The 24,078-nt window shown below is 42.1% G+C and overlaps 2 protein-coding genes across 7 annotated transcripts in view; one reads left to right on the forward strand and one right to left on the reverse strand.

The window, feature by feature from the left end:
* JPT1 (Jupiter microtubule associated homolog 1) overlaps window positions 1–24,078 on the forward strand; it is an 83,477-nt gene that overhangs the window by 17,594 nt on the left and 41,805 nt on the right. The gene's annotated exons all lie outside the window — the stretch shown is intronic.
* SLC16A5 (solute carrier family 16 member 5) lies at window positions 2,086–23,201 on the reverse strand. Of its 6 annotated transcripts, none has more exons than XM_072112443.1 (5): window positions 23,072–23,201; window positions 12,781–13,004; window positions 9,141–9,284; window positions 4,265–5,071; window positions 2,086–3,488 (listed from the first exon to the last, which is right to left on the reverse strand). In XM_072112443.1, exons 2-5 carry the CDS (start codon window positions 12,971–12,973, stop codon window positions 3,265–3,267), a joined length of 1,368 nt encoding a protein of 455 aa, XP_071968544.1. In that variant the 5' UTR covers window positions 12,974–13,004; window positions 23,072–23,201; the 3' UTR covers window positions 2,086–3,264. The 6 variants fall into 6 exon arrangements, with proteins under 6 accessions (XP_071968544.1, XP_071968548.1, XP_071968547.1 ...); XM_072112447.1 differs by lacking the exon at window positions 23,072–23,201 and adding an exon at window positions 19,726–19,818; XM_072112446.1 differs by lacking the exon at window positions 23,072–23,201 and adding an exon at window positions 19,716–19,818.

A 24,078-nucleotide genomic window follows, 5' to 3' on the forward strand; every position in this document is an offset into this window, starting at 1 on the left:
AGCACAATGTACCCTGTAACATCTGATGGCTACTTTCAGCAGGATAATGCGCCATGGCATAAAGCTGGAATCATCTCAGACTGGTTTCTTGAACATGACAATGAGGTCACTGGACACAAATGGCCTCCACAGTCACCAGATCTCAATCCAATAGAGCATCTTTGGGATGTGGTGGAACGGGAGATTCGCATCATGGATGTGCAGCCGACAAATCTGCGGCAACTGTGTGATGCCATCATGTCAATATGGACCAAAATCTCTGAGGAGCTTCCAGCACCTTGTTGTATCTATGCCACGAAGAATTGAGGCAGTTCTGAAGGCAAAAGGGGGTCCAACCCGTTACTAGCATGGTGTACCTAATAAAGTGGCCGGTGAGTGTAAGTGAAGCCTCTTGGTCTTTTACCTCATCAGCCAGAGATTCCTGTCCATAAAATGGCGGCAGATGGAGGGTCATGTGGAGGGCGATGACACTGCCAGGATCTTATGATAGTATTCAGAAAAATTGGGTGATTGTACATGGACCAATAGAGATCACATGACCCTCCATCTGCTGCCATTTTATGTACAGGAATCTCTGGCTGATGAGGTAAAAGACAGGAGGCTTCACTTTACATATCAGGAAAGTGGAGCAGTAATATTACTAGATGTATATTAGTAAGTTACCTCATATCCTGCCCCACCTGACTTACACACACTACAAAAAACATGAGGTAAAGTGGCCAACCCCTCTAAGCTATTGTGTGATTGTGCAGTTCCATATGTTTAGGTTTTGTTTTAGTAATGGGATGACCAGTGTTCGAAAATTGATCACCGATCCTTCGAATAGGGACTTGATGCCCCACGCGTCCGTGGCACCTTCCAATCCAATCCAGTGATGACACGTTCATCCGTCACGCGGCCTGTCCACAGCTCACTCCTATCATAGTGACAGACTTCTTGCAATTTTTTTGCAATGTGTGAACGGGGCCTAAATAAATCCACGTCCACGCCTCATAACAGACGGGTAATTAATAGTATAGAAGTCCGGAATACCCCTTTAACACGTGGGCTTAGTACGGTGGTCTAAAACAAGGAATGTCTATGGAAGATACAAAGAAAAAGTCTTGGATAGAAATAAGGATTTTTATTGTGTTGCTGCAGTTTTTCTTGTATATGAAGACAACATATTAAAGTGCATGACATTATTGTATTGCGGTATTATCCAATGGTCATTGATGGGCAGGTAGAACGTTTGTCGTCTACAACCATCAACCTACCACTAGTAGGAATACATAGTGTTATATATGAACGGATTGTGAGATGTAATCGATGTAGGAGGTCCACCATCACCCAGGACCCACATTCTGGAGGTTTCCTAGTGATTAGACACTTCTGGGATTCTGGGAACACCCCTTTAAGAACACCCCTTTAAGAAATTTGGTCATCAGCATTGCATTTTATGTAACTACTGAGTGTCCCATTACTTTATTCCAACTATAAATAATTGTAGTAATACAAATTTTTCCATAATGCTGCAAAAATGTCACAAAACATTCATTAAATAAAAGAATAAATTAACAATAGCTGGAGATTTTATCCGGGACTACAGAAATCATGGCCTATCAATATCAGATCAGCAGCGATCAGACATGTGATGCCCCCTTTTGTAAGGGTCTGGGATCTCCAATCATTAGATGATCGGTGGTGGAGCCGGGGGTCGGACCTCACCTGATCTGGTACTAATGGATAAGAAATCAGTTTTGTAGTCTTTTTGGACCTCTTTGAGTGCCATTTTTTTTTAGTGACGCTTTGATAAGGTTATTCCCCTGAGTTTTCTATCTCCTGTAATGCCCTAATGATGCACCTTATACATTTGTACCACGTAATGCTTTATCTTTCCTTGTGGTGGCACCTCGCAGGAATTCCTGTAGTCGAATGGCTTATTTTCTCCCAAATGGGGATTGGTAAAAGTGACAACCCCTTTAACGCCCAATACTAAGATATATTAAATAACAGCTCCACATCTAACATGATTCTTTTTTTAATCTTTATGATTAATTTTACCATTTGTGTTCAAGTTTTGTCCTTTTATTTTAAGTTTTTCCGAGTTAAAGGGGATCTCTCTCCACCTCCATCATGCACCAACTATGTGCATCCTTTAAAAGTTGTTGCTTCACAGATTTTGAAACAGTTGGAATTTTTTCTCTACTCCTCACCGTCCCCGAGCAATCGCTGGCAATAGTTTTAGTTGGACCGCCCACCTAATTAGCATGCTGGCTACCGAAAATAATGACACTGATTGCTCTGGAATGGTGAGGACTAGAGAAAAAATTCCAAATGTGGCGGAATTAGTGGAGCGACACCCATCAAAGGATGTAAAGATTTGCAGCTGATGTAAGTGGTCAACGGATCCCTTTAATTAGACGTTTTAAGACATTAGCTGCTCCCGAACTTCAAAGTTTGCAGTATTTTTTGTAGTTTGCAGTAATTTTGCAGTTTGTAGTTGTTGGCGAGATAATAACAGTTTAACACTGTGTTAAATTGGAAATTTGTAACATTAACGTAACCCACCGGCCTCTTCCTTACTAGGCCTCGGTATATGTGCTGCATTTCCAACTAATCTATGTTTTCCTTCACTGTAATAGAAATCACCTCTTGTACTGACGTCTTCTCTGGGAAGATGAGCTGCAGGGGGTGGGGGGGGGAAGCTGCAGCTGAACCAATGAGAAAACAGGGGTGTGTCTTAGACTACCTCAGACTCCCTGTAGACACTGAAGCTGAGATGTAGTCACAGATAATAGCTTTGTCCTAATGGAGATGAGTTATAAGCAGCCAAAGAGAATCAATTTGTAAAAACTAAATAGCACATGATCATCTCCTATAGGCACTGATTTACATAAAAGTTTTGAGCTCCTGAGTGGACAGTCACTTTAAGTAAAATTGGCTTTACTTTTGTGGGCGGAGCTCTATACAATGGTGATACCTATTTACACGTATAGTCTGTATTCTAGAACAATATGGACGTTATCCATGAGAAGCGCCACCTTCTTTCGAACCACTTGACAGTCGCCCCTTTTGGGTTGATTTCTGCTGTTGCATAGTTTTAGATCTCCTCTTAAAATTTTGGTAACGAAACAAGCTCCCTGAGACAACAACCTGCTCTGCAAGGTATTTCACCTCACAGGCCGTGGTGCAGTGCATAGATTTCATGGACCATCACAGCCACCGTCGGCTACAATGTCCAATTAGAGTCAAGTGGGCGGGTAATTCTTCATAAATGGTCTCTCATATTACAAAATCCTCTTGTATTGTTCCTGGTCGATAAATAATATTTGGGTGCTCGTTAGTCCCGGCAGAGTCATTTTGGTTACAAAGGTTTTGTTTAGTCTTTGCTTCATTTTTCTCGATTATGTAAGACGCCAAACACATGAAGAGTCCCGATAAGGTCACAGCGATGCAGCTGAAGTAGAAGACTAGATTATATTGACCTGTGATGTCCACCAGCAAACCTGGGGGGTAGGAAGACAACAAGAAAGTTGCATTAATCAATGGAAGGGGAGGGGCTGTGAAAATGGTCAATGCAGAGAGCTAAGAGCACAATAGTGTGAGGACACACCCACAGTGCACTTGGAGAAACTACTCACAATCTGCACTGTGGGTCAATTATGTGTTTATATATGGGCCCAAAAGTATAATATATTGGTCAGTATATTGGCCAAATTCCAAATATGTGAATATGCATTGGGTTTCTCCTCTGACCCGTAAGGAAAGGGTTGCATTAGCCTATCAAAGAATTACAGGCTTGATGAAAGTTGGAACCTGTGGTTGGTTTTATATTTGGGCCAAATGAACCAAAGTGGTACTATTTAATGTACTGTTACCTAGGGTATGGTGCCTTGGCAATAAGGTCCTACTAAGATATTTGCCAGGTTTGGCTTGAGTCACCCAACTCCAAACTTGTTCTGCTTGTCTTTACCCCTGTGCGATTACCATATTGACTGCCCTGACCTAAGCTTGTCCCCTGACCATGTCTCTGCTTGTCCCCTTGGTGTCACACATCAGTCTTTCAACACATCTTGTGAGCTGTCACAGGATGGAGACTGCTCCAAGAGGTAGTGACCTGGTGGTTTCCCTGAAGTAAAATACTGATCTCCATACCAGAGTTAAAGGGTTAAAACCAGGAGACCACAACATTTTTAGGAACAGGCCCATGTCAATTTACCCAACAACAAACCTGTTCTGTAATGTGGGTCTGTAATGTTATTGTCATTCAGTGTTTGCTTACCTGCCAGCGGTGGTCCCAGCAATATTGTAATACTTTCCAGAATGGTAAAAAGTCCAAAAGCTCCTGGAAATCGCTTCATTCCGACTATATCCATCAGTACTTGGAATACAAGGGATCCGATGACACTCATAGAGATGCCATACACGACACAATAAATAACAAGGGAAGAGAAGGAGGCAGAAGCTGCAGGCACCAGGTTAGTAAGCCCATTCACAATTACCGCCCCACTAAATAGGTAAATCAACTTCCCGGAGAATATCCGCTGCTGGGACACAATTCCGGAGATTGGACGTGCAAATATATTGATGAAACCAATAAGAGAGAGCAGAAGGGCGGCTGTGGATTCTTCTATTCCACTACTGGTAGCATATGGTACCAAGTAGAAAAGCGGCAGGACAAAGCCTAAAACCATCCCAGAGACACCTATTGTGTAAATCAGGTATTGTCTATGATGAATAAGTAGATCAAAAGCCATGTATCTCTGCAGGCCTTTACCACGTTCCATTTCTGTAGCCCCGCCCTTGACTCCATTGGCCGCGGCGCCATCTTTACTAGGGGCAGCTGGTGGAGGTTTGACTGGCCTCATGATAGCCCCACATACACAACAGTTGAGCAGGACTCCACCAAAGATCATGAAGGAACCTCTCCATCCCAGTGCCTCCAGGAGATGCTGGGATGCGATGGGCCAGAGAGCCATGCCTATCGATGCTCCTGTGGAGGCCAGAGAATTGGCCAGAGTCCGACGCTTGACAAAGTAGTAACCAAGTACCGTGACTGCTGCTTGGAAGCCGAAACAGAGTCCTAAGCCTGTGTGATAAACAGATTACTTTAAGTATTGGAAAGCTCAAATGTCAAAGCAATTCAACCAGTAAACTAGAAACAAAATGACCATGAAGGTGCATCTACTGTATGTCTGCAGTTCTACGGGGTAAGCTTATGTGGCTAGAAACATGGAGTCTGCGTGGCTACGTGATTAGTTTCATGTGGGCAAGTAGACATTTCATATGAGGTCTACATGGGAAGCCAGACGTATGAGGTCTATGTGGACAGATATATGTATGAGGTCTATGTGGACAGATATATGTATGAGGTCTATGTGGACAGATATATGTATGAGGTCTATGTGGACAGATATATGTATTAGGTCTATGTGCTATGTATATCAGATATATGTATGAGGTCTATGTGCTATGTATATCAGATATATGTATGAGGTCTATGTGCTATGTATATCAGATATATGTATGAGGTCTATGTGCTATGTATATCAGATATATGTATGAGGTCTATGTGCTATGTATATCAGATATATGTATGAGGCTATGTGCTATGTATATCAGATATATGTATGAGGTCTATGTGCTATGTATATCAGATATATGTATGAGGTCTATGTGCTATGTATATCAGATATATGTATGAGGCTATGTGCTATGTATATCAGATATATGTATGAGGTCTATGTGCTATGTATATCAGATATATGTATGAGGTCTATGTGGACAGATATATGTATTAGGTCTATGTGCTATGTATATCAGATATATGTATGAGGTCTATGTGCTATGTATATCAGATATATGTATGAGGTCTATGTGCTATGTATATCAGATATATGTATGAGGCTATGTGCTATGTATATCAGATATATGTATGAGGTCTATGTGCTATGTATATCAGATATATGTATGAGGCTATGTGCTATGTATATCAGATATATGTATGAGGTCTATGTGCTATGTATATCAGATATATGTATGAGGTCTATGTGCTATGTATATCAGATATATGTATGAGGTCTATGTGCTATGTATATCAGATATATGTATGAGGTCTATGTGCTATGTATATCAGATATATGTATGAGGCTATGTGCTATGTATATCAGATATATGTATGAGGTCTATGTGCTATGTATATCAGATATATGTATGAGGTCTATGTGCTATGTATATCAGATACAGGCGGTCCCCTACTTAAGAATACTCGACTTGCATACGACCCATAGTTACAAACGGACCTCTGAATATTGGTAATTTATTGTACTTTAGTCCTAGGCTACAATAATCAGCTGTAACAGTTATCAAATGTGTCTGTAATGAAGCTTCAGTGTTAATATTGATTCTTATGACAACCAAACATTTTTAAAATCAAATTGTCACAGAGACCAAAAAAGTTCTGTCTGGGATTACAATGATAAAATATACAGTTCCGACTTACATACAAACTCAACTTAAGAGCAAACCTACAGACCCTATCTTGTATGTAACCCGGGGACTGCCTGTATATGTATGAGGTCTATGTGCTATGTATATCAGATATATGTATGAGGTCTATGTGCTATGTATATCAGATATATGTATGAGGTCTATGTGCTATGTATATCAGATATATGTATGAGGTCTATGTGCTATGTATATCAGATATATGTATGAGGTCTATGTGGGCAGCTAGACATATGAGATCTACATGAGCAGCTGAACACATGAGGTCTACATAGGTAGTTTTCTGTTGGCAGCTAGACATGAGGTCTATGTAATCAGTTTCAAGTGAGCAGCTAGACATATAAGGTCTACATGGGCAGCTAGACATGTGAGGTCTACATGGGCAGATAGACATGTGAGGTCTACAGGGGCAGGTAGACGTGTGAGGTCTACATGGGCAGATAGACATGTGAGGTCTACATGGGCAGATAGACGTGTGAGGTCTACATGGGCAGCTAGACATGTGAGGTCTACATGGGCAGGTAGACATGTGAGGTCTACAGGGGCAGGTAGACGTGTGAGGTCTACAGGGGCAGTTAGACATGTGAGGTCTACATGGGCAGATAGACGTGCGAGGTCTACATGGGCAGATAGATGTGTGAGGTCTACATGGGCAGCTAGACATAAAAGGTCTACATGGGCACCTAGCCGTGTGAGGTCTACATGATCAGATAGACGTGTGAAGTCTACATGGGAAGATAGACGTTTGAAGTCTACATGGGAAGATAGACGTTTGAAGTCTACATGGGAAGATAGACGTGTGAGGTCTAAATGGGCAGCTCAATGTGTAATCTCTACGTGGGCAGTTAGTCATATGGGGTTCACATGGGCAGGCAGACATATGAGGTCTATGTGCTATGTAAATGAGGTCTAAGTGGACAGATATGTATATGAGGTATATGTGGGCAGCTAGACATATGAGGTTTACATGAACAACTGGAAAAATGAGGTCCACATAGGCTGGCAGCTAGACATGAGGTCTATGTAATCAATTTCAAGTTGGTAGCTAGACATGTGAGGTCTACATGGGCAGATAGACATGTGAGGTCTACATGGGCAGATAGACATGTGAGGTCTACATGGGCAGATAGACATGTGAGGTCTACATGGGCAGATAGACATGTGAGGTCTACATGGGCAGATAGACATGTGAGGTCTACATGGGCAGCTATAAATATGAGGTCCTACTTAAGCAGGTCGACATATGATCTCTACATTGTAGTCAGTTTCATGTAAGGAAAGCTAGAAATATGAGTTCTCTATGGTCAGATGATGTATATTCTGACCTAGATTACTGTTCATGTAGGATAACATCCTGGTTTATATAACATGGAGGTGGTGAAGCTTGACAGCTTAGTGAAGAGCCATACCAAAATACTGCCTCTCCTGAGGTAAAGCAGGTAGATGGGGACACTGTCTAATGGAAGATAGGTAAACTGTTCTCCTAGAGACAGAAGAAACGTCTCCAGAGTGTAATTTATAGGGTTACCTGGTAAGTCACAGCTCAGGAACACATCTACAAACATACATTGGTTTAGGTGCTAGTTTAAACTTCCCACACCTAACTTCCGAAAGAAAGAAAGTCAGCCACGTAGGACTCAAATGTCTAACTGCCACGTAGGCCTCATATGTGTAACTGTCACATAGGCCTCATATGTGTAACTGCCAAGTAGGCCTCATATGTGTAACTGTCACATAGGCCTCATATGTGTAACTGTCACATAGGCCTCATATGTGTAACTGTCGCGTAGGCCTCATATGTCTTACTGTCGCGTAGGCCTCAAATGTATATCTGCCATGTAGGCCTCAAATGTGTAACTGCCACGTAGGCCTCATATGTCTAACTGCCACGTAGGCCTCATATGTCTAACTGCCACGTAGGCCTCAAATGTCTAACTGCCACGTAGGCCTTATATGTCTAACTGCCACGTAGGCCTTATATGTCTAACTGCCACGTAGGCCTCATATGCCTAGCTGCCATGTAGACCCTGATATTTCTATCTACCCACATGAAACTGATTACATTGACCTCACATGTCTAGTTAAAGACAGAAAGCTATCCACGTAGACCTCATAAGTCTAGCTGCCATGTAAACCATGTATGTCCAGCTACCCATGTAGAACCTGTGCCTAGCTTTTTGGAATTTGGAGCCCACAACTGAATCCCATAAACAAGGGGTAATCATATGAGGGATTTGCAGAGGGGATTCAGTACATTGGGATCCTTCCTTTGTACCTTTATACACCATATAAAACCTTAGTTGCTTTTGCAGCTGCTGCCTGACATTGAGTTCTACAGCTTAGCTTCATTTTACAATTTCTTCTATTAATCTTCAAGTGTTTGCTTCGTTTAAAGTGACATAAAAAAATATCAGTGAAATAAATGAAGATGTGAACAGTGATAATACCCCGGCCATCCAACCACCAGTAAAAGTTAATTGTGGGGTTGGATCCAGCCCCCACCCAACAGTCAGCCATTGTCTAGTCAATGGCACCTATTCACTTTCAATGGCTATAGCGATGGTCCAACAACTACAGGGACATGGAGACAACTTCACCCTAATAAAACCCTATAATGAAGGTATGAAAAGACTCTACGCAGCGCATCTCACCTCCAATAATTCCAGCGCTCAGGTACAGGTGCACGATGGTCTTAGAGAAGGAACTGGTGACCATCCCGATCCCACACAAGAGACCCCCAACCATTACCGCTACCCGGCAGCCAAATCTTTCCACCATTATGCTGCATAGCGGACCTGCAAGGGAGGAAAATATCAAGAAATATTAGGACAAAACATTAGCAAAAGAGACCACAACATACAAGCTGCTGCGATTTATAAACCTGTGTTAATGATGTAGAAGCCTCGTTAAATCCACTGATCCCGATAATCCCCCAGGATGTATTAGTGTAACTCTATACTTCCTTCCATACAATGATATAATGATATATACAATATAAGCCGGCATGATATATGTCCAGACAGGCTGTACAAATGTTTTGTAAAAGGGAAAGAAAAGTTCCATCTAGCTGCCTATAGCATATATGTGTCCTTTAGAGGCTCCACCTGGAGTTGGCCATTAACAGAAGATACCCCCATCAGACTCATAGTCAAATATTTGTCACTAGACCCCCAGTGATGACTGCAACCCTGATGCTGCCCCCCCCCCCTCTCGCCTCAGGTGTTGTTGCCTGAGGCAAGAGGCTCAACTCACCTCATGAATGGTGCCGGGTTTGAGGCCATGTGACAAATGGAAAACAAGTGTTGGTAAACAATTCCCAGAATAAAAAAAATATAACACAGCGCAGGCCGTGGCACAAAAATGAGATGATATAGCACAGTGGTGGCGAACCTATGGCACTAGTGCCAGAGGCGGCACTCGGAGCCCTCTCTGTGGGCACTCAGGGGCCATCAACCCAGCATGAAGTTCACCAGACAGAACTCAAAGAATCTTCCTACAATGATAGGCGAATTTGCCCTCCTCTTTTCAACTGCATTGGTGTCTTTAGGAGACTGGACGATTGAAAGTTGTCAAAGAGCAAGGAGAAAAAAATTACCGCTTAAATTGCTGTGCTCGCACTTTGCAAAAAATAAGTGGCTTTTGGTTGAAGTTTGGGCACTCAGGCTCCAAAAGGTTAGACATCACTGATATAGCACTAAGATATAATAAAATCAATTCCTTGGTATAATAGTAACCGACAAATCAAAAGCTGCTGCAGATGACCTGAAATCCGGAACCGGATAAATAACGGATAAATTGAATCAATGAAAAAGGAGGATTAAAAACAGGTCTGTACTGTACTGCTTGATATACACAACGTTTTATTCTCAATGTAGCAGGATGGAGGACGACGCGTTTCGGGAGCAGACTGTTCCCTTCATCAGGTCCAATAAAACAAGTTCCTATTTCTTATAAGCTTTGGTTCCGGGAATTCCTATAGAAAAATAGGAATGAGTCTTTGGGGGGGGGGGGGCAGGGGACCAAACCTTATAAGAAATAGGAACTTGTTTTATTGGACCTGATGAAAGGAACAGTCTGCTCCCCAAACGCGTTGTCCTCCATTCTGCTACATTGAGGGAACCGTAAGCTCCCGTAACGCGTCGTCCTCCATTCTGCTACATTGAGGGAACAGTCCGCTCCCGAAACGCGTCATTCTCCATTATGTCACATTGAGGAAACAATCCGCTCCCAAAATGCATCGTCCTCAATTCTGCTACATTGAGGGAACAGTCTGCTCCCGAAACGCGTCGTCCTCCATTCTGCTATATTGAGGGAACAGTCTGCTTCCGAAACACGTCGTCCTCCATTCTGCTACATTGAGGGAACAGTCCGCTCCCGAAGCGCGTCGTCCTCCATTCTGCTACATTGAGGGAAAAGTCCGCTCCCGAAACGCGTCGTCCTCCATTCTGCTACATTGAGGGAACAGTCCACTCCCGAAATGCGTCGTCCTCCATTCTGGTACATTAAGAATAAAACGTTGTGCATATCAAGCAGCGCGGTACAGACCTGTTTTTATTCTTCCTTTTCCATTGACACGCTTGGTCGGGTCATGTTTGGGGACCTGCCTGTGCCTTGCTCTTTCACGCCTCCCCCTCCCCACCACGTTTCCTCTGTGTGCTCTATTTGTCATACTTCTCTGGTATATTTGCTCTACAGTTTATACTTCATTAAGCTAAAATACAGACCCACACGGGCTGAATCTCTTCTGGTTGTCAGTACTTTTCCATGGATAAGGAGAGAGCGCCTCTAGGCTTTGGCGTCGTGTCCACCGTACTACGGCCAGAGCAGATTTATGTATCCGCCGTACAAGATAAATGTGTATGTGTTCCGCCCCACTGCTGGCATCTGTTACAATGTATCAGGGAAGGGATTCAAAGTTTCTCCATATCTTATCTATGTTCTTTTTTTTTTAACACCTTAAGGTCTGAGTTGGTTTTGGCCTTAGTCAGACGCGTCCTGAGAACGCACCCTGACGCGGAATCACCGATTTCTATCTTTTTGCAGCATTTTGTTATCAGTTTTTCGTGCTGATATGTAATATTACGCTTGAGTAACGTGGGAGAGTCATCAGAAGACATTCACTTTTTGGCTCGCTATGAGTCGTGTAAGGTTATGTGGGCTGTACAGCAGATCCATATCAGGGATTGTTAATGGCATTTCTCACGGAAAACAATACAATTCCCTAAACGCAAGGTAGTTTCCCTGGCGACCTCCCGCTTGATTTTAATGCATCTAAAATAAAAAACAAAGCAAAAAAAAAAAAAAAAAGGAAAAATCCACCGTTTTGTGTTTACAGCTCCTATGCGGCTCAATGGATACAAATCCGTGCTAACACAGATACATAACATTCTGTAAGTTAGGCCCAATTCACACCAGCGCATGGAGAGAGTAACGGAAACTAAAAGCGGAAGTTTTCCATTCATCTTACGTTCCCCGTAGACTTTGATAGATCTTTCCTTTAGCTTTCGTTACGCATCCGTTAATAAAGGGAGACCTCATTTTCACTAAAAACAGATCGTAAAAGCCCATGACACCTGCAGTGCACATCTGCCTCTCTGCCTTCTCTAACCATTCGCATTACAGTATAATTGTGTTATACGGTAACTTACTCTTGCATCCTGACAAAATCCTTGGGTAGTCCCAGGGGTTGGGCTTTGGTTTGCATGCATTTCAAAAAACAACATGTGACTTCCCACCATATTAGATAACATCAGGCAGAGGGAGGGGGGAAGAACTTAGGGAACAGGGGGGTGGGGAGACAGTGTAACAACCTGTAGGTTGCATCACAGAGGGGCTCTGGTAACACCCCCAAGAGCCTGCAGGCCTTATTAGAATAGTATTAAAAGTTGATATTAGAAGGAAGGAGCCATGGACAACAAATATAAGAAGATTCTACAGTCCCGGTGCCCGGATCTATGAGTAATGTCCCTGCTTTATTATGATGGATTTTAATGAAATATTTCCTTTAATTAAACCTAAAAGGGGCTTTCCATCTAGTATTTTTTAACGGTTTGAAACCTTAGAAAAATTTGTGATACTCCCATTACTCCCTCCCACCCCCCATTCTGATGCTTCACACATGTAATGTGAATAGGGCCCAATCCTCCAATACGTATAACGTTATACAATACAGATTTGATGTAAACTTTATATACCATAAATACTGTAAATTTTGTAATATATATAATATTGTAATAAAGAAAGATGACTTTTATAAAATTTTTCTGCTGTTACAAGTGAAATAACACAAACCTCCGGCGTGTAGCACCGCGGTGACAATGGAGGGGAACCAGGAGGTCTCGGTGTTGGAGGCCTGGAAGGAGTTCTGCAGGTCGGTATAGAACACCCCAATGCAGGAGGGAAACCCCAGGGTCAATCCATTGGTTATCATGGCGGCCACTAGGACCCCCCACGCCCAGGCCCCGTCAGGACTCTCCATTCTCATTCCTCACACGGGCGGCTGCCTATGGAGTCACCTGCAAAATGGAACATGTCATGAGTCAGTGCAGACACATAAATATCTATATTACCCAACATAATGACTATAATTGTTATTGCTAGGTGTTCAGTGTACTAACGTCTGATCATACAGTCTGCAGCCAGTGTTATTTATTGTCCCCGGAGAGATGTGTGATCAGACCTTTGTGTATATAATTAGTAGCAGCAGGACTGTGATATATTAATTTATATCCCATTACTGTAATGTCTCTAACAGCATGGGAGCCTGTCCTCACACTGCTGTGCTCTCTGCAGCCATCGTTAGGTACTGTCCCCGGAGAGATGTGTGATCATACCTTTGTGTATATAATTAGTAGCAGCAGGACTGTGATATATGAATTTATATTGCATGACTGTAATGTCTCAAACAACATGGGGGCCTGTCCTCACACTGCTGTGCTCTCTGCAGCCATTGTTAGGTACTGTCCCCGGAGAGATGTGTGATCATACCTTTGTGTATATAATTAGTAGCAGCAGGACTGTTATATATGAATTTATATTCCATTACTGTTATGTCTCTAACAGCATGGGGGGCCTGTCCTCACACTACTGTGCTCTCTGCAGCTATGGTTAGGTACTGTCCCCGAAGAGATGTGTGTAACTTTGTGTATATAGTTAGTAGCAGCAGGACTGTGATATATGAATTTATATCCCACTACTGTAATGTCTCTAACAGCATGGGAGCCTGTCCTCACACTGCTGTGCTCTCTGCAGCCATTGTTAGGTATTGACCCTGATGAGTTAATATAATCATACCTTTGTGTATATAGTTAGTAGCAGCAGGACTGTGATATATGAATTTATATCCCATCACTGTAATGTCTCTAACAGCATGGGAGCCTGTCCTCACACTGCTGTGCTCTCTGCAGCCATTGTTAGGTATTGACCCTGATGAGATAATGTAATCATACCTTTGTGTATGTAGTTAGTAGCAGCAGGACTATGATATATGGATTTCTATTCCAGGACTGTAATGTCTCTAACGGCAAGGGGGGGGGGGGGGTTTGTCCTCACACTGCTGTGCTCTGTGCACTGAACTGCTCTACAGACCCTCTCCACCTGCCTGTTTGTGGCTCTGTACACTTATAAGACCCAGGCATCAGACCTCCCACCAATTAATGACTTTTCCAAAGGATAGAATATTAAATGTCTCGTGAACCCCTTGAATAAATTTTCCATTGCGTAAATCCCAGTGAAGCGAATATACGCAGATTAGTGGTTGTGTAACGCCGCTCCGTGTCCTAATACAGGATTACTCTCAGGGAGAGTGAAGATCTTGTGTAGCCCATTATGTAGAGACATATAGGATGGCGAGGATAATCCCGGCCTATTGTTACCGACACCTGATCCTGGCGCAATTCTTATTCTGGTAATAATGCGCCTTCATATCAGCGAGCACATTATATGACTATTACTGCCAAAAATCTCCAGGACTGTGAGTGTATGGATGGAGCCGGTGCAAGAGACTATGGACATTGCTTATCCGCGAGTGCGCAATAGGATACAGTTCACACACATCTGGATCCCAAATGTACGGAAGCCATTTTTATTGCCTACAGTATTAAAATTCCAATTTTGCATACTACAAAGACATGGGGTCTGCACGTGTAAGGCTAGGGTTATATGGCAATAGACAGGAGCAGGGGTGAACCTAAACTCTGCCGCCTGGCCCCAATCTTGCTGCAGGTGGTGCTGTCTGAGGAAGAGGCTCAACTCGCCTCATGGCTGATGCAACCCTGGATAGGTAGGAGATCTAGCTATCTATCTCTATCTATCTCTATCTATCTCATATCTATCTATCTCCTATCTATCTATCTATCTATCTATCTATCTCATATTTATCTATCCATCTATCTATCTATATCATATTTATCTATTTATCTATCTCATATCTATCTATCTCATATCTATCTATCTATCCATCTATCTATCTATCTATCTATATCATATTTATCTATTTATCTATCTCATATCTATCTATCTATCTATCTATCTATCTATCTCCTATCTATCTATCTATCTATCTATCTATCTATCTATCTATCTATCTATCTCCTATCTATCTATCTATCTATCTCATATCTATCTATCTATCTATCTATCTATCTATCTATCTCATATCTATCTATCTATCTATCTCATATCTATCTATCTATCTATCTATCTATCTATCTATCTATCTATCTATCTATCTCATATCTATATATCTATCATATCTATCTATCTATCTATCTATCTATCTATCTATCTATCTATCTATCTATCTATCTATCTATCTATATCATATCTATCTATCTATCTATCTATCTATCTATCTATCTCATATCTATCTATCTCCTATCTATCTATCTATCTATCTATCTATCTATCTATCTATATCCCCCTATATCTATCAATCTACTTAGGCTGCGGTCACACGTGGCGTTTTGAACCTGTTTTTAAGCAGTCCGTCAAAAAACGCAGTTTTAATTAAGATAATTGGTAAAGCCTGTCAAAAACGGATGCGTTTTTTAATGCATGGGTTTTTTGACGGACTGCTTAAAAACGGGCCAAAAATAGGTTCAAAACACCATGTGTGACCGCAGCTTTAGTCAGTTTTGGAGGGAAAAAATGGTTGCCTTCCCGGCTTGGGTTTTGCCAGGGAGGCTGCAGCTGCCGATTGGTGTAAATATTTATCCTATCAGATGCTGTCGCCAGGGAATCTCTTCTACTGGCCCAGGCGACAGCATCAGATTGGTGTAGACTGTCAGCCAATGGGAGTAATCTCCATTGACCTAGGTGACAGTAATTCATTGGGAGACAGCGGGTCAGGTGACCTAGAGTAACTGGTATAAACTTTGGGTCACTTGCAGCCCCTCAGCAGCCCCCCTCCCCCTCTAATATTTTACAATCTAATTGTATAAACTGTTTTGGGGTAAAAAGGACAGCAAGCAGAGATCTCAAAAACAGTGAGGAATCGATACAGAAAGCATATTGGAAAATTGTATAACTTTTCCTTACACAAACAATATTAATTATTTGCTGAAAGTGGACAACCCCTTTAAGGCTAACTAAATAGCCATTTTATCAGAGATTCAGGGTTTGTTTTCTGTTTAGTGTGTGAATGTTGAAATTATTGAGCCCCTTCTCGACTCCTTCCCGTAAATATTCCGCACCTCCCGGTGGGACAATTTTCCCATTGTGGTATTGCTGCTTCAGATAGGGGGGTTTATAGCTGTAACTAAGAGCCTCCAGTCCAGGAGCAATCCTTGTATAGGCCCTGAGCATGAAGCTGTGAAAAGGAACCTGATTTTTCCCCATCAAACTACGAGCCCCTCAGGCAGGGGATGAAATTTCCTTCCTAGAATTCCCTCTTTTATGTGAAATCTCACCCGTTTACATATAAAAAAAACAGAGTCAAGTTTAGAAGCTGGAGGGGGAGTGTCGCTTCACGAGGTCATAGGTAGGATCCTATCAAAGTGATGGTTTGTTGCAGCAACAGATTTTACCGGGCTTCAGTGTTTTTATATATTTACTACCTCTTGAGGCCGCGGTCACATGTTTCACTAGCGTTGCGTTTCCTAGAACATGTGACCACAGCCTGAGACATGTAAACAACAACACACAACATAAAGCGACTACAAAAGAAATTAATAAAGGGATCAGGTAACAAGATTTTACCCCATTAAACTCACAGCCCCCTCTAGAATTCCCTCTTTTATGTAAAATCTTACTTATTTATCTATACAAAATCTCCTCCATGTGAAGATGAGCACAGAAGAGTCATATTTTACCTGAGAGGAGTCAAGTTTAGACGCTGCAAGGGGGATTACTTCAGACAACCCCATGTATATAATTATATATGAAATATCACCATTAGGATCCCAACAGGATTGTGGTTACACAAGACATACACAGAACATACACAGGACATACACAACCTATACACAAGACGTGCAAAAGACAAACACAGGACATACACAGGACATACACAAGTTATACACAGGACATACACAAGACGTACACAAGAAATACACATGACGTACACAAGTTATACACAGGACATACACAAGACATACACAGGACATACACAAGACATACACAAGACATACACAAGACATACACAAGTTATACACAAGACATACACAAGTTATACACAAGACATACACAAGTTATACACAGGACATACACAAGTTATACACAGGACATACACAAGTTATACACAGGACATACACAAGTTATACACAGGACATACACAGGACATACACAAGTTATACACAGGACATACACAGGACATACACAAGACGTACTCAAGACATACACAGGACATACACAAGACGTACACAAGTTATACACAAGACATACACAGGACATACACAAGTTATACACAGGACATACACAGGACATACACAGGACATACACAAGTCATACACAAGTTATACACAGGACATACACAGGACATACACAAGTTATACACAAGACATACACAAGTTATACACAGGACATACACAGGACATACACAAGTTATACACAGGACATACACAGGACATACACAAGTTATACACAGGACATACACAAGACATACACAAGTTATACACAGGACATACACAGGACATACACAAGTTATACACAGGACATACACAGGACATACACAAGTTATACACAGGACATACACAGGACATACACAAGTTATACACAGGACATACACAGGACATACACAAGTTATACACAAGACATACACAAGTTATACACAGGACATACACAAGTTATACACAAGACGTACTCAAGACATACACAGGACATACACAGGACATACACAAGACGTACACAAGTTATACACAAGACGTACTCAAGACATACACAGGACATACACAGGACATACACAAGAAATACACATGACGTACACAGGACATACACAAGTTATACACAAGACATACACAAGACATACACAGGACATACACAAGTTATACACAAGACATACACAGAACATACACAAGTTATACACAGGACATACACAGGACATACACAAGTTATACACAAGACATACACAGGACATACACAAGTTATACACAAGTTATACACAAGACATACACAAGTTATACACAGGACATACACAAATTATACACAAGACGTACTCAAGACATACACAGGACATACACAGGACATACACAAGACGTACACAAGTTATACACAAGACGTACTCAAGACATACACAGGACATACACAGGACATACACAAGACGTACACAAGAAATACACATGACGTACACAGGACATACACAAGTTATACACAAGACATACACAAGACATACACAAGACATACACAGGACATACACAGGACATACACAAGACGTACACAAGTTATACACAGGGAATACATAAGACTACACAGGACATACATGTTACATACATAGGATATATACAAGACATACATGTTACATACACAGGACGTACATGAGACATACACAGGACATACACGTTACACACATAAGACATACATGTTACATACACAGGACATACACATTACATACACAGGACATACATAAGACATGCACATTACATTCACAGGACATACATAAGACATGCACATTACATACACAGGACATACACGTTACATACATAGGATATATACAAGACATACTCGTTACATACACAGGACATACATAAGACATACACAGGACATACATGTTACATACATAAGACATACACATTACATACATAGGATATATACAAGACATACTGGTTACATACACGTTACATACACAGGACATACTTGTTACATACACAGGACATACATAAGACATATACAGGACATACATAATACATACACATTACATACACAGGACATACATAAGACATACACGTTACATACACAGGACATACATAAGACATACACGTTACATACACAGGACATACACAAGACATACACGTTACATACATAAGACATACATAAGACATATACAGGACATACATAATACATACACAGGACATACACAGGACATACATAAGACATACACGTTACATACACGTTACATACACAGGACATACTCGTTACATACACAGGATATATACAAGACATACTGGTTACATACACGTTACATACATAAGACTTACACGTTACATACATAAGACATACACGTTACATACATAAGACATACCTGCATCCGCCGTACCACTCATAAATGCCAAAGGCATCACAGATATAAGGTGCAGGGAAAGAGGAACTTGTGTAAACATTCAGATTTGCCAAATTCATAACTTCCTCCTGTACATATAGAATACACCCCTCCATTTCCTCTCAGCTTCCTCCTGGTATAGTGATATGTCATGTCCCTGTTACCTGTAGTAGCCACGTTGTGTCCTGTCTCCCTCCCTCTCCGGGCTGCTGTCTCGCACACACTCCCTACTCCTGGCAGTCTCTCCTGTAGTCGTAGCTTGTGAGACATCCCCGGGGCGACCTGAAGCCTCGGTCTCCTCTGTGTAGTTGGTGTTACCTGTTCTCCTCCCTCAGTAGGACACACCTGCGGGGCTCACCGTGACATCCCCTCCCCTCTCACCTGGATCCTAGGGACACCTGGCGTCAGGTAACCGTGACACAGCATCTGCGAGGCACAAGGGCACACAACCAGCGCGGGGTGGGGCCCCACCATGGGCATCACCTCTCACACACTGTAATTAGGACACAGAAATAGTCCACGTCCTGACTGTTACCTGTTATTACCTGCTTCCACCGCACACAGGCATCATGTACCCCGTCCATATAATCCGTATTCCCAAATGTACAGTACAACATGTGGTCCCGAGGGCAACCATTATCTCATACTATGGAGACCTCTTGTGATTGCATCAATCCAAGGCATCAGGATCTCAAGAAGGTTAGAAGGCCCATCACCCACCCCCCACCACCATATCCGTAGCCGCGCGTGCCTTACAGACACAATATAGAGTTACCACTCACACTTCTAAAATAAGAGGACCTTTCCAGCTGATACAGATAGGCAGGCGTTGGACGCAATGATCTGGGGAACACCTCATATAATCGCATGTTATGAACATGGAACATATGAACTGAGACGTAACAAGCGTTACGATAATTACTTCCCCTCCCTGACTGTATACTTATGGTACACAGACCTATGTCACCCATGAGAGTCACCGTACTACACCGTACAAGCTCACCACAGGGAGCAGAAGCACCCGTCACAGTAATTACTAATAATCAGACAGGTTCCTGTCACACAGTTATAGATAAGGAGCTCACAGCTCAGCCTCCCTGACTGTATACTTATGGTATGCAGAATATAGAGAGGAAAATCACTGTGTATGATGGGCTATATCACACAGACTCTCCACAAGGAGGACAGAAACATCTATCACAGTTACTAATAAGAATCAGACAGGTTCCTGTCACACAGTTATAGATAAGGAGCTCACAGCTCGGCCTCCCTGACTGTATACTTATGGTATGGAGAATAAAGATGGTAGGATAATCATTGTGTATGATGGACTGTACCACACAGAATCGCCACAAGGAGGACAGAAACATCTATCACAGTTAATATTAAGAGTCATACAGGTTCATGTAACACAGGTAATGATAAAAAGCTCACAATTCAGCCTCCCTGACTATATACTTATGGTATGGAGAAAATAGATGGAGAGTTATACTATTCACAGTACACCGCAGAGAGTACAGATGGGTCTGTTTTTAAAAGGTCATTCCATATTGCTAGTCCTGCTGCGGCATATTGTGATTATTAGCAGAGCAAAAAGGAAGATGGAGTATGTATTAAATAAGTGCAGGGGATGATATACTGTCGGACATAGGTGCAGGGAAGGAAAGGGGTGTTTTCACAGGGTGGTCTCTTCAAAGGGAACCTGTCATCAGGAATGTCATTTGTAGCTGGTGACAGGTTCCTATAGCCTGTGCTATACTGATTTTTAAAATGTCAACATTCAGAATCATTTCAGTACTTTATAAAGCTTTATTTCACATTACCTGGGTCCCTGCCAGCCGTGTGTGGTGAGTCCCGGTGGGTTGGCTGCAGCAGCCTTTGTTTGCTTGTTTCTCAGTTTCTCATCCATACTCATCCAACTCCCTTATCCCTCCCCACTTCCCATCATATGAATTGAGCAGGCAGCAGCAGGACGGAGATGGTGTAGAGAAGAGAAAGAGTCTTGGGAGACTGAGACACAGGCTGCAGCAGCTACTGCCCATTGGAGAGAAGATATCCCAAAAATAGTGTGAAGGTGGGGTATTCTGATCACAAGTGGATTCGTGGATCGGAAAGCCCGGTGGATGCCCCCCCACCACATCACAAAAAACGGGGTCTGCTGTATGTCTAATTGCAGACAGATGAAGGGATAACACCTTTAAGGACAACCTATTGTTATTGTTACTAGTGACTATATGGTTGTATACACCTCTCATTATGGGTGTGGGCACTATTTCCAAACCTGCTAATTAGAAGAGATGTACAAATACTTCTGCCCAGGTACTATATATAAATATCGAGCAAGAAAAACACATCCAGCTCCTCCCTGGTGCCCCAAACTGTTCAGCGCACAATGTGTGGGCCTCCTATTCTCATGAGTTTCCCTCCAGAGGAATGTGCAACAGCCCTGCCGATGCATAGGGTGGGTAGTTGTTACAAATAGCACCTTCTCCATGTTAGGATCATGTCTGGGGAGACTGATTATCTATCTATGAGAGGTCTCCAAAAGTAGGGAACAGGTAATTGCAGCTGGAGCCACTGCCTGGGAGGGCAAAAGTTAACATATCAATTGTCTGTAACCAATGATATGCTGTGTTGTTACTGTAAAGCAAGCTGGAAGCTGATTGGAGAGTGCTGCCATCTCAATAGGGGAGTATAAAAACAGTGTCACCAGCAAAGCCCCCCCTCCCCCTCATCATCACACCTCCACCTCCATGATTCACGGTGGGAACTCTTACCTGCGATTTCTGAGGCTGGTGACTCGGATGAACTTATGCTCCGCAGCAGAGGTGACTTTTGGTCTTCCTTTCCCTGGGCAGTCGGCATGTGCACCAGTTTCTTGGTAGCGCTTGATGGTTTTTGCAACTGTTCTTTGGGAGACTTTCAAAGTTTTCCCAGACTGAATGACCTTCATTTCTTAAAGGAAATCTACCACCAGGATGAAGGATTGTAAACCAAGCACACTGACATACTGCTGTGTGCCCCCTCTGGCAGGATCTGCTCTTCTTGTAACTTCGTATGCCTTTGTTTTTAAGAAAAAGAAGTTTTAAAAATTATGCACATGAGCCTTCGGGGCTCCAAGCTCCTTTGACATCTATAGAGTCTGGAGCCCCGAAGGCTCATTTGCATAATTTGTGAAACCCTTTTCTTATAAAAATAAGGTCCTAAGAAGCTAAAAGAAAAGCAAAACCTACCAGATGGTGCACTCACCAGTATGTCAGCGTGGTTGGTTTACAATTCTTTATCCTGGTGGTAGATTTCCTTTAAAGTAATGATGACCACTAGTTTTTCTTTACTTGGCTGCTTTTTTCTAGCCAAAATACAAATTCTACCAGTCTATTTAGTAGGTATCAGCTGTGTATCCACCTGACTTCTACACAACACAACTGATGCTCCCAACCCCATTTATAAGGCAAGAAATCCCACTTTACCCCTGACAGGGCACCTGTGACATGAAAACCATTTCAGGTGACTACCTCTTGAAGCTCATCAAGAGAAGGCCAAGAGTGTACAAAGCAGTAATCAAAGCAAAAGTAACCTAGAACATAAGACAGATTTGCAGCTGTTTCACACTTTTTTGTTAAGTATATAATTCCACATGTGTTAATTCAGAGTTTTGATGCCTTCAGTGTGAATCTACAATTGTTATAGTCATGAAAATACAAAAAACTCTTTGAATGAGAAGGTGTGTCCAAACTTGTGGTCTGTACTGTAGGTATCCAACTTTACACCACAAACTCTATAGGGTTTTAGTATTAGTAAATGGAAAGCAGATACGTCACATATAAAAGGATTATAGAGCAGGATATGGGGGAATAACAGGACTGAATGTGAACACTGACAGAAACTTACACTTCCTATAAAGTCGTGGGGCCTCATGTCACTCCGAGCTTCTCAGATGTCTGTTACCCTCCAAGTTTATTCTGTTTTTGGCATGTGAGGTTTAGGATGTAGATTCCTGGAACGGGGACAAGATTCTGCCGGGAAAGGGGAGGAGGCCTGAAGGGCGAGAGGAGAACGAGGGAGGAAAAGAGGGATGGAAGGAGGGAAGATTAGGGGCTCCTGAGGGTGGGGGAATGGGTACTGGCAGAACTAGGAGGCGAGAGGCAGGAAATGTAAAGAAAATTGAGAAATTCTGTTTATTTTGAGCAGATATAGAGACCTGGAGTAGCGGTAGAGCAGCGTGACATGACATGAGAGAAATTTACCTCAGGAAAGGATGTCCATTATACACAAATGGCGAATCTGAGATATTACGAGTGGAGTCTCTCCAATGTTTATATTTGCATTTACAGGTTTAACCCCTTGCCGCCAAAGCCAGTTTTCACCTTTAAGTGATAAGTTTGTTCCGAAAAAAAACTGGAATTTGGCGAAAAAAGACAAAAAAGTCTCCATTTTCAAAGTTTCAAAACGTAGGGTTTATTGTTTGTTTTCTAGTGTATTAATCAGGGACATTTTATTTATTCATTTGTTGTTATAAAATGAATTTGACTGTAATTTCTAACTTTTCTGACTGCTTGCTCAAGCACTTTTTACACTGCAATAGTCATATGTAGTGTAATGTATACTGTAATGCAGTATATTGTGAATATACTGCTTCTCTATTACGGTTTGCCACTCGCAGACTGTAAAAGAGGTTGCCGAATGACAGGCAAGGGAGCCTCTTACAGGATCCTAGCTGTCAAGGTGGACAGTATGGTGGTGGCCAATATGGTGGCACCCAAGAGTCAAATGTTGGCACTTATTGCAGTCAGTAGCAGATTATAATATATATAGGAAACCCATGACCACCTGAACTAATTGCCAAGTTTGATACTGTCCTGTAGAGATAAAAAAGAGATGCTATTTCCAGCCACGAA

The sequence above is a fragment of the Engystomops pustulosus genome, chromosome 6 (genome assembly GCF_040894005.1).
Source record: "Engystomops pustulosus chromosome 6, aEngPut4.maternal, whole genome shotgun sequence".
Classification (NCBI taxonomy): domain Eukaryota; kingdom Metazoa; phylum Chordata; class Amphibia; order Anura; family Leptodactylidae; genus Engystomops; species Engystomops pustulosus.

Coding starts and splice junctions, on each gene's coding strand:
- SLC16A5 (XM_072112443.1), bottom strand. CDS start 12,973: ATGAGAATGGAGAGTCCTGACGGGGCCTGGGCGTGGGGGGTCCTAGTG. Junction 9,285..12,780: donor CGCGGTGCTACACGCCGGAG/GTTTGTGTTATT, acceptor CCTCCCTTGCAG/GTCCGCTATGCAGCATAATG. Junction 3,489..4,264: donor GCTGGGACCACCGCTGGCAG/GTAAGCAAACAC, acceptor CCTACCCCCCAG/GTTTGCTGGTGGACATCACA.